The sequence below is a fragment of the Salvelinus alpinus genome, chromosome 23 (assembly GCF_045679555.1).
Source record: "Salvelinus alpinus chromosome 23, SLU_Salpinus.1, whole genome shotgun sequence".
NCBI classification, from domain to species: Eukaryota; Metazoa; Chordata; class Actinopteri; order Salmoniformes; family Salmonidae; genus Salvelinus; species Salvelinus alpinus.
In genome coordinates, this window is record NC_092108.1 from 11,686,625 (window position 1) to 11,698,060 (window position 11,436).

Below are 11,436 nucleotides of genomic sequence, written 5' to 3' on the forward strand. Positions count from 1 at the left end.
GACTGTTACAGTGGTTAATCTGTGGGACTGTTACAGTGGTTAATCTGTGAGACTGTTACAGTGGTTAATCTGTGAGACTGGTACAGTGGTTAATCTGTGAGACTGGTACAGTGGTTAATCTGTGAGACTGTTACAGTGGTTAATCTGTGAGACTGTTACAGTGGTTAATCTGTGAGACTGTTACAGTGGTTACTCTGTGAGACTGTTACAGTGGTTAATCTGTGAGACTGTTACAGTGGTTACTCTGTGAGACTGTTACAGTGGTTAATCTGTGGGATTAGTGAGACTGTTACAGTGGTTAATCTGTGGGATTAGTGACTGTTACAGTGGTTAATCTGTGGGATTAGTGAGACTGTTACAGTGGTTAGTCTGTGAGACTGTTACAGTGGTTAGTCTGTGAGACTGTTACAGTGGTTAATCTGTGAGACTGTTACAGTGGTTAATCTGTGAGACTGTTACAGTGGTTAATCTGTGAGACTGTTACAGTGGTTAATCTGTGGGATTTGTGAGACTGTTACAGTGGTTAATATGTGAGACTGTTACTGTGGTAAATCTGTGGGACTGTTACAGTGGTTAATCTGAGGGACTGTTACAGTGGTTAATCTGTGGGACTGTTACAGTGGTTAATCTGTGGGACTGTTACAGTGGTTAATCTGTGGGACTGTTACAGTGGTTAATCTGTGGGACTGTTACAGTGGTTAATCTGTGGGACTGTTACAGTGGTTAGTCTGTGGGACTGTTACAGTGGTTAGTCTGTGGGACTGTTACAGTGGTTAGTCTGTGGGACTGTTACAGTGGTTAGTCTGTGGGACTGTTACAGTGGTTAGTCTGTGGGACTGTTACAGTGGTTAATATGTGGGACTGTTACAGTGGTTAGTCTGTGGGACTGTTACAGTGGTTAATCTGTGGGACTGTTACAGTGGTTAGTCTGTGGGACTGTTACAGTGGTTAGTCTGTGGGACTGTTACAGTGGTTAATCTGTGGGATTAGTGAGACTGTTACAGTGGTTAATCTGTGGGATTAGTGACTGTTACAGTGGTTAATCTGTGGGATTAGTGAGACTGTTACAGTGGTTAGTCTGTGAGACTGTTACAGTGGTTAGTCTGTGAGACTGTTACAGTGGTTAATCTGTGAGACTGTTACAGTGGTTAATCTGTGAGACTGTTACTGTGGTAAATCTGTGGGACTGTTACAGTGGTTAATCTGAGGGACTGTTACAGTGGTTAATCTGTGAGACTGTTACAGTGGTTAGTCTGTGGGACTGTTACAGTGGTTAGTCTGTGGGACTGTTACAGTGGTTAATCTGTGAGACTGTTACAGTGGTTAGTCTGTGGGACTGTTACAGTGGTTAGTCTGTGGGACTGTTACAGTGGTTAGTCTGTTGGACTGTTACAGTGGTTAATCTGTGGGACTGTTACAGTGGTTAATCTGTGGGACTGTTACAGTGGTTAATCTGTGAGACTGTTACAGTGGTTAATCTGTAGGACTGTTACTGTGGTTAATCTGTGAGACTGTTACAGTGGTTAATCTGTGAGACTGTTACAGTGGTTAATCTGTGAGACTGTTACAGTGGTTAATCTGTGGGACTGTTACAGTGGTTAGTCTGTTGGACTGTTACAGTGGTTAATCTGTGAGACTGTTACAGTGGTTAATCTGTGAGACTGTTACAGTGGTTAGTCTGTGGGATAGTAATGTAGAAAAGGGAGAGAAACTGTGTGCTTGTATCTAACCCTCATGGTCAACAATGACTGCTCAAATCAATTAATATGAAAAGATGATTTCCTGCCAATCGTAGGGTTTTTTATTGATAGATGTGTTTGTGTGTGTCCACTGGCCTATCGTGTGTCCACTAGCCTATCGAATGCGCGCACGTGTGTGTGTGTGCGCGCGTGTGCGTGTGCGTGCGTGCGTGCGTGCGTGCGTGCGTGTGTGTGTGTGTTTGACACACACAGAGCACAGGCCAACCTGTGCAAGTGTAAATCACACACATTCTTCAAAAACAATAGCAGAAATTCCATTGGAGTTCGGGGGGAAAGGGGCTTGGTGACTACCTTGTAGTAACACAGTAACAACTAAAAACACTGACGTCAACAGGATAGAGTAGAAGATACTGGAGGGTGAGACTAGAGGAGGGTGAGACTAGAGGATCGAGAGAATAGAGGATCGTGAGACTAGAGGATCGTGAGACTAGAGGATCGTGAGAGTAGGAGGATGACAGTAGAGGAGGGGGAGAGTAGAGGAGGGGGAGAGTAGAGGAGGGTGAGACTAGAGGATCGTGAGACTAGAGGATCGTGAGACTAGAGGATCGTGAGACTAGAGGAGGATGACAGTAGGAGGGTGACAGTAGAGGAGGGGGAGAGTAGAGGAGGGTGAGACTAGAGGATCGTGAGACTAGAGGATCGTGAGAGGAGGAGGATGACAGTAGAGGAGGATGACAGTAGAGGAGGGGGAGAGTAGAGGAGGGTGAGACTAGAGGATCGTGAGACTAGAGGAGGGTGAGACTAGAGGAGGGTGACAGTAGAGGATCGTGAGAGTAGGAGGATGACAGTAGAGGAGGGGGAGAGTAGAGGAGGGTGAGACTAGAGGATCGTGAGAGTAGGAGGATGACAGTAGAGGAGGGGGAGAGTAGAGGAGGGTGAGACTAGAGGATCGTGAGAGTAGGAGGATGACAGTAGAGGAGGGGGAGAGTAGAGGAGGGTGAGACTAGAGGATCGTGAGACTAGAGGAGGGTGAGAGTAGGAGGGTGACAGTAGAGGAGGGGGAGAGTAGAGGAGGGTGACAGTAGAGGAGGGGGAGAGTAGAGGAGGGTGAGACTAGAGGATCGTGAGACTAGAGGAGGATGAGAGTAGGAGGGTGACAGTAGAGGAGGGGGAGAGTAGAGGAGGGTGACAGTAGAGGAGGGTGACAGTAGAGGAGGATGACAGTAGAAGAGGGTGAGACTAGAAGAGGGTGAGACTAGAAGAGGGTGAGACTAGAGGAGGGTGAGACTAGAGGAGGGTGACAGTAGAGGAGGGTGACAGTAGAGGGTGAGAGTAGAGGAGTGTGAGAGTAGAAGAGGGTGAGTTGAGGAGGGTGAGAGTAGAGTAGAGGAGGGTGAGAATAGAGGAGGGTCACAGAAGAGGATGAGACTAGAGGAGGGTGACAGTAGAAGAGGGTGAGAGTAGAAGAGGGTGAGAGTAGAAGAGGGTGAGAGTATAGGTGGGTGAGAGTAGAGGATGAGAGTAGAGAAGGGTGAGACTAGCCTAGAGGGGATTAGAGAGATTCTTACCAAAGACAATGAAGTTGCTCTGAACAGAGGCTGCCAGTAGTGTCAATAAACTCAGAGTCCATAGATTTGGGACCAGGTAAGAAGGGAATGCCATGGTTGGTTGGTTCGTCTCAATCCTCAGGAGGGTTGGGCAGGGTGCAGGGGAGAGGAGCACGGGAGTGTTACCTGTGCGGGGAGAGGAGCACCGGAGTGTTACCTGTGGGGGGAGAGGAGCACCGGAGTGTTACCTGTGGGGGGAGAAGAGAGTAGCACTGGAGCTACCTGCGGGAGGGCGATAAAACAAGACCAGGCCGTTCGGGATTAATTGGTTGCGTTCTGATCGGTTGGCCGGTGCTTAATGCACTTTTGGACATCGTTGCTCACGCGCTTCTCCGTGGGTTTCGTAGATCTGCTGCCTGTGTCATATCGTACCGGGAGCGACGCGGTGATCGAGCCTACCACGGTAAAAGGCAACGTTCTAAATCACTAAAAGCGGAAAATCAGTGTGGGCTGTCATTACCCTAAATGTATTCAATTGATGTCTAAATGTATTCAAGCTCTGGAGTATAAGTGGGATGTCTTCTGAGCCCAAAACAACTCTTGTTAATTACAAATATCACAAATGAACCAAATCCAAATTCCCCCTGTTGGCCAAGTAAAACGCCGGAATGGACAGCAAAATGCTTGCACCTGTCGCCCGCTGAGAATTGCCTGACCGTGCTTCTCTCTTCACATGACACAGATGTAGCACAATAATACCCTCAGCCTCTCACACACACTGTGTCACAATAATACCCTCAGCCTCTCACACACACTGTGTCACAATAATACCCTCAGCCTCTCACACACACACTGAAATAGCCTTACATGGCGGCCGAGCAAAGGCTAGGATCTATCCTCGAAATTCTCCTTCACCATTCGGTTCAGCGCGGGCCATGGCTAGAGAGAGGTTGCCAGTGGAACGGACGTGCGGGCGAATAGGGCGGGGATATGATGGCGGGGGGGGGGGGGGGGGGGGGGGTGTTTCTTGTTGTTGGAGCCATTAGAGAAGAGTGTGTCGTGGAAAAAACAGAACTGATTTGTAGAATAACGTTAGTGCTGATCACCACTAATAGCCTTTAAGGGGTTGGTTAAATCCAAGAGTCCAGTGGCTCCCAACCTTGGGTACTAGGACCCCTGGGAGTACCTGGCCTGTCCAAAGGGGGTACTTGAGAAGTCTCAGGAGACCATAGGTCTACTGGTAAAATGCACATGAGGGGGTACTTCAGGGGTACTCGGGCAGAGCAACATGCAGTTAGTGGCAGGCTACAGTAACCGAAAAAGGATGGGAACCACTGCTACAGCCCAGAAGGCACCTGCAATGCTGCTGGATGCCGCGTAGAAAGGAGAAAGGAGCCCGGTATGGTTTATCCTCCTCCTTTCCCTAGCCTGCCTACACCTTTTTCCCAGTAAAGGAAATGAGCCCTGTGTAACGGTAATCAGAGGGACACCTCGTAGCCTATACGTAGAAATGAAGGCGCACACCGTTGTAGATTGTAGCAACACGACCAATGATAAAAGCCTTGCATGCAGGAAAGGGAGGGGAGAGATGGCGAGGCATAACGTAGCCTACAGTCCAATAACAAAAAGCATATTCGCACTAAATTATACAACAAGTCTAGATTTGTATTCCCGGGTCAAGATAATGCTTTACCTCCAGCACCTGCCAGTAACCTAGGCTACTGAGTGAGGCGCACGCAGGAACATTCCAGGACACGAAAGCATAGTATTTACAAGTGACAGGTGTCGATCGTTTGTTACAGCCCGGACACAGCCAACAACAATAATATTGTTAGGGACATAACAGCATACACACCGAAATAGGCCTGCCTCTGGATTCCCGATCCTGAACGGATAGGCGATTTGTCGCCGTTGGTTCTGGAAGTGGTCCCTGTATTGCAGGAAAACTGGCGCTTGCTCTGATGCCTCCCTGGATCTGTCTATATTGACTTTTTCCTTCCTTCTTTGGATTGTTGTTTTTCTAGCTGTTCCCTATCTCTCCACGGCTACCGTTTACTGCAGCAAAAACAGTCTGTCTGAAAGAAAGGAGGTGGCGTGTGGAGGGGGAGGGAGCGAGGGGGAGGGGACTTTAATACGATTTGGCCCGTACCATTCGGATAACAGGGCAATAGCATACTGCCTGGGAGAGGGATATACATGCAGGGAAAGATAGAGATAGATACACTATACAAAAGTATGTGGACACCCCTTCAAATCAGTGGATTGGCTATTTCAGCCACACCCGTTGCTGACAGGTGTATAAAATTGAACACAGGCCATGCAATCTCCACAGACAAACAGAGCTGCCGGGTCAATTGTAAGTGCTGTTATTGTGAAGTGGAAACATCTAGGAGCAACAACAGCTCAGCCGCAAAGTGGTCGGCCACACAAGCTCACTGAAGGGGACTGCCAATGCAGTGCTTAATAAAGATCGTCTGTCTTCTGTTGCAACACTCACTACCGAATTCCAAACTGCCTCTGGAAGCAACGTCAGCACAAAGAACTGTTCATTGGGAGCTTCATGAAATGGGTTTCCGTGGCCGAGCAGCTGCACATAAGCCTAAGATCACCATGTGCAATGCCAAGCATCAGCTGGAGTGGTGTAAAGCTTGTCACCATTGGACTCTGGAACAGTGTAAACGCGTTTTCTGGAGTGATGAATCACATTTCACAATCTGTCAGTCCGACGAACGAATCTGTGTTTGGCGGATGCCAGGAGAACGCTACCTGCTTGAATGCATAGTGCCAACTGTAACGTTTGGTGGAGGAGGAATAATGGTCTGGGGCTGTTTTTCATGGTTCGTGCTAGGCCCCTTAGTTCCAGTGAAGGGAAATCTTAATGCAACAGTATACAATGGCGTTCTAGACGATTTTGTTCTTCCAACTTTGTGGCAACAGTTTGGGGAAGACCCTTTCCTGTTTCAGCATAGCAATGCCCCTGTGCACAAAGCGAGGTCCATACAGAAATGGTTTGTCAAGGTCGGTGTGGAAGAACTGGACTGGCCTGCACAGAGCCCTGACCTCAACTCCATCGAACACCTTTGGGATGAATTGGAATGCCGACTGCGAGCCAGGCCTAATCGCCCAACATCAGTGCTCGACCTCACTAATGCTCTTGTGGCTGAATGAAAGCAGGTCCCCGCAGCAATGTTCCAATATCTAGTGGAAAGCCTTCCCAGAAGAGTGGAGGCTGTTATAGCAGCAAAGAGGGGACCAACTCCATATTAATGTCCATGATTTTGGAATGAGATGTTAGACAACCAGGTGTCCACATACTTTTGGTCATATAGTGTATATTGGAGAAAGAAAAACTGAGATGTCATATTCATATAGACTGTATCCTATGCCCAAATATGTTATTTGTCATATCATAGAAAAATAATAGGCTAATTGTTTTTTCTGAATTGTTCGTCTTTTATCTAGTTTCTTTGTTATTGTAGATTTAATAGCCTAGGTAGTGGTAGTAGGCTAGTCCCCAATGCCCATAGATAAGAGTTAGGTCTAGCTACATCAGTCATGAATCAATGTTCTTCTCTGCTTTCCGTTAAGGGAGTAGCCTTTTTGACTGACAGCGCGAGACGTTGTCTTTCTGAGTGGAGTCACACCGCTCAAGGCCCGACAGACTGTACTGGTGGGTGTTCAGTGGAGGAGGGTGGGGTGGGGTGGGTGGCGTTCAACTCGCGAGGGGATTAAGGATTAGTTTTGCATGCGGATTAGTTCGTGTGTAGGGGGAGACATGGGGTTAAAATGGTGGATGGCGCGGCGGCATGAAAAGCCCTATCACCATAGGCGACAAGCAGGAGGCAGGAAAAAAATCAATCTTAAACTGGGCGGGGATAGGAGAGGAGATCACCAGACAGCTGAAGTAGCAGCAGGAATGTTTTTTTGCTAAATGTAATGCCTCTATTTAAAATTAAATATAGACATAGGCCTTCTTATGCCTACTCATTCCAGCATTTATACATCCGCTATAATTCAAATGTGGTTGTTGAATTCGTTGTTAGAGAAGACTGAAATTCAAGGCTTTATACAACAACAACAAAAAGTCACTGACGGGGCATGAGAGTGCAGGACAGCTCCAGGTGCTGAAAAGAGAAGCATACCGCCACGAGTTGTCGTTGCGCGCTCTTTCCTGTATGTATCCTCATCAGCAACATACAGTGTCCTATATGTCATTTGGGCTATTTAGAGATTATGATGATTATTATGATGATGTTTTAGACCTAGAATGGTCTACTATTTAATTTGTGTAATAAAAAAACTAACATTTGCAACACAGGCGCGTGCGTGCGTGTGTTTGTAATGAGTCCCATGTTCAATGTGTTTTTGTTAATTGTTTTGTAAAATATGGCTTAGGCCAAATTTATAATTAAAAGACACTCATTATTGCCTATAATTAAAATGATCATCATTTTTTACATACTGGCAGTCCGAGAGGGTAGGCCTATAGCCTATATTATATGGACTTGTGGATGAATGTGTGAATGAATTCAGATCACATGAAAGAAAGGATAAGTCAGGGAGGGTGGGGTGAATGGAAAGAGATGGATGTCGGGACTTAACAAGATGTTGAGCTAAAGCTGTGGTCTTCCGAGGTAAAGTGTTTGATGGGGAGAGTCAACCTACCGAGTGCAGCTTGCATTGTGCATACATCCCTGATAACGATATCCCGGTGCTGCGATGAGAACTGATTGTAAGTGGAATACAATAGCCTATGTGTGGGCGGGAGAAACCCAAAAGCATCTATCTGTTATGGAGATTGCATGTTTCATTTTATATAAAAAATTGCATTATCTAAGCGGTGTATCCAGCGCCACATTGAGAAACTAAGCATACATTCGAATGGACACAATTGCTTGTATAATGCAATAAAAATAATGCTTCAATTTGCCAATTTAGTAAAAAAAAAAAAATCTAAAAAGCATACCAGCTCCTTAGCAAACCCATCCCTGCCGGGACTCGAACCCGGAGCCTCTGGATTAGAAGTCCAGCGCGCTATTCCATTGCGCCACAGAGACTGCGTCTCACCATTAGATGAAAAGCGTGTTTTTATTCCTCCTTTCTAACCGTATTGACCATCCTCATGACATAAGGCAGCATCAGGACCACTTGGCTGCTGTTCCCGGACAGACCGATAGGTGCGCATCACTATTCAGCGCCAAGATGGCGATATCAGTCCCTGTTTGTTTCATCTGAGGGATAAGCGAATGTCTTTGATGTCATCTATAAATCAAATCGAATTGTATTGGTCACATACACATATTTAGCAGATGCTATTGCGGGTTAGGCAAAATGCTTTAGTTCCTAGCTCCAACAGTGCAGCAGTATCTAACAATTCACAACAATACACACAAATCTAAAAGTAAAATAACGGAATTAAGAAATATATAAATATTAGGATGTGCGATGTTGGAGCGGGATTGACTAAAGTACAGTAGAATACAATATATACATATTAAATGAGTAAAACGGTATGTAAACATTAAAGTGACTGGTGTTCCATTACTAAAGTGCAGTGATTCCATGTCTATGTACAAAGGGCAGCAGCCTCGACGGTGCAGAGTTGAGTAACCGGGTGGTAGCTGGCTGGTGATGGCTATTTAACAGTCTGATGGCCTTGAGAATAAGCTGTTTTTCATTCCCTCTCTGCCAGCTTTGATGCACCTGTACTGACCTCGCCTTCTGGATGATGGCAGGGTGGACAGGCCGTGGCTCGGGTGGTTACTGTCCTTAATGATCTTTTGGCCTTCCTGTGACATCAGGTGCTGTAGGTGTCCTGGAGGGCAGGCAGTGTGCCCCCGGTGATACGTTGGGCAGACTGCGCGCACCACCCTCTGGAGAAACCTGCGGGTGCGGGCGGTGTAGTTGATGAACCAGGCAATGATACAGCTCGACAGGATGCTCTCAATTGTGCATCTGTAAAAGTTTGTGAGGGTCTTACGGGCCAAGCCGAATATCTTCAGCCTCAGAGAAAAATGTATGCAATACAGACCAATATATGTGCTCTAATAACATGGACCTGTGTTTCGGGCTATCATGTCACATGAACTAGATTTTAACCTTTATTTTTTATGCCTTTTCCAGAAATGATAATTACACACAAAAAAATGAAAGAAATTGTCTGAGGATGGTGCTGGATCTGACATGAAAAGGGGACAGTTTGATAAAAAAGCTTTTAATTTAAAGGTTAAAACCCAGGTCACGTGATATGATTGCCCAACACACAGGGCCCCATCTGTAAAATATGATTATAAGTGTATTTGTAATAATTTAATATAACTTGTAAATATCAGAAAAGCATCTGATAAAATAAGTTCTCATTTTGGCGATTCTGCGCCCTCCTCCCCTCCTCCAGCAGCAAACTAAACGGTGTCAGGTAGCCTACTCTGTGCTTCCATTGAGAATGAAGAAAGTATACATTTTCACACACTAAAACATGACAATATACAGGATATAAATAATTTAGGGCGGAGCACATCAGCTTTTACAGTTGGCCATGTATGATTGGATAAAAAAATGAAGGAATACAAATCAGTGTTCCATCATGCAAATCAGTGTTCCATCATTTTTTATAATATACTATTGCACCCATTTATTGTCCTCCCAGGTGGAAATCAGTCCTTGATTACAAAGGAAGAAAGCGAACATTCTTCAAGTCCGTATTTGAATTTGCCTGCAGTATTAGAAAGGACATTTACAACAATCATACTAAGCAATAATGTTGGCAATGTGTGTTCTTCTGAAAATGCACAAATGCAAAATGACAATATAATTTTAAGACACAAGCTGTGCATTAAACCAAAATACAGTGCACAAAACTGCCCTTTCCATGACGGACTGACCAAATGAACACAGGTGAAAGCTATGATCCCTTATTGATGTCACTTGTTCAATCTACTTCAATCAGTGTCGATTAAGGGGAGACTGATTAAATGATTTTTAAGCCTCTAGACAATCGAGACATGGATTGTGTATGTGTGCCATTCAGAGGTTGAATGGGCAATAAAATATTGAAGTGCCTTTGAAGGGTGTGGTAGTAGGTTCCAGATGCACCAGTTTGTGTCAAGAACTGCAACGCTGCTGGGTTTTTCACACTCAACACTTTCCCGTGTGTATCAAGAATTGTCCACTACCCAAAAGACATTCAGCCAACTTGACAACTGTGGGGATTGATGCCTTGTAGAGTCCATGTCCCAACGAACTGAGCATGTTCTGATGCCTTGTAGAGTCCATGTCCCAATGAACTGAGCATGTTCTGATGCCTTGTAGAGTCCATGTCCCAACGAACTGAGCATGTTCTGATGCCTTGTAGAGTCCATGTCCCAACGAACTGACCATGTTCTGAGGGGCAAAAGGGGAGGGGCTATGCCACTCAATATCAGGAAGGTGTTCTTTATGTTTTGTACACTCAGCGTATAAGTTATCGTGTTGACCATCTCATTGATAATGTATTTACCAAAGCAGGTTCCGCCCCATGGGACAACATTTCACTGTTACGAAATCATATTGGAACAGTAGGTGGGTCTTTCATTCTGTTACATTCGTCATTGACTGTGCACACACAGGCCCCGCATTCCAAACGGCAACCTATTCCCTATGTAGTGCACTACATTTGACCAAAAAGGAATAGGGTACTATTTAAGACACTCAGCACACGCACACACACACACCACATTAAGGCCCACCATTACGTCACAACATGGTATTCCCTTCAGACTGCAACAAACCAAACATGATTAGGTGCAGAAGGAGCTCCTGTGTGGCTCGTTGGGAGCTGAAGCCTCAGGCAACTTTGTAGCTAGTTCAGAAAACATCAATCGTTTCAAACATAATTGTGCACACATCCAATAACGTGCAGGTGTTAATGACCTCGTGGAATAAAGACCCATATCCACAGTGGAAAATGCTTCACACAAACTGCAGGAGCCTTCATCAATATTTCAGAAAAAACATAACTTAAGTCACAGGCTGCCTTTTTTCTGCCCAAAATGCTGTTGGTGGAGAGAAAAACAACGTAATGGACTCGGATGGAGACAAAACTTCTCCCGGAGAGGGCTACTGTAGACAGAAATGACTGAAGCTGACACACAAGAGTAAGATCTGACTGGCAAAGTGGCATTACTGGTGATTTGATGCTCTGAGTGATCTAC

General features: G+C 45.6%; 1 protein-coding gene and 1 non-coding gene across 6 annotated transcripts in view; both read right to left on the reverse strand.

Annotated features, from left to right (window-relative positions):
* LOC139550213 (cell adhesion molecule 3-like) overlaps positions 1-5,343 on the reverse strand; it is a 131,654-nt gene extending 126,311 nt beyond the window's left edge. Inside the window, exons 1-2 of one of the 5 annotated variants that reach the window (XM_071360933.1) lie at positions 5,103-5,343; positions 3,269-3,464 (exon numbers count right to left, since the gene is read on the reverse strand). In XM_071360933.1, the coding sequence (XP_071217034.1) occupies positions 3,269-3,362 (94 nt within the window). In that variant the 5' untranslated portion in view covers positions 3,363-3,464; positions 5,103-5,343. Of the gene's footprint in view, positions 1-3,268; positions 3,496-5,102 lie in introns of all 5 variants that reach the window. The other 4 variants (XM_071360934.1, XM_071360931.1, XM_071360935.1 and 1 more) reach the window with 4 other exon arrangements.
* Positions 5,344-8,230: 2,887 nt separating this feature from the next.
* Positions 8,231-8,304, reverse strand: trnar-ucu (transfer RNA arginine (anticodon UCU)). Its single transcript has one exon. It is a non-coding gene; the product is annotated as a tRNA-Arg (tRNA).
* Between the last annotated feature and the right edge of the window lie 3,132 nt (positions 8,305-11,436).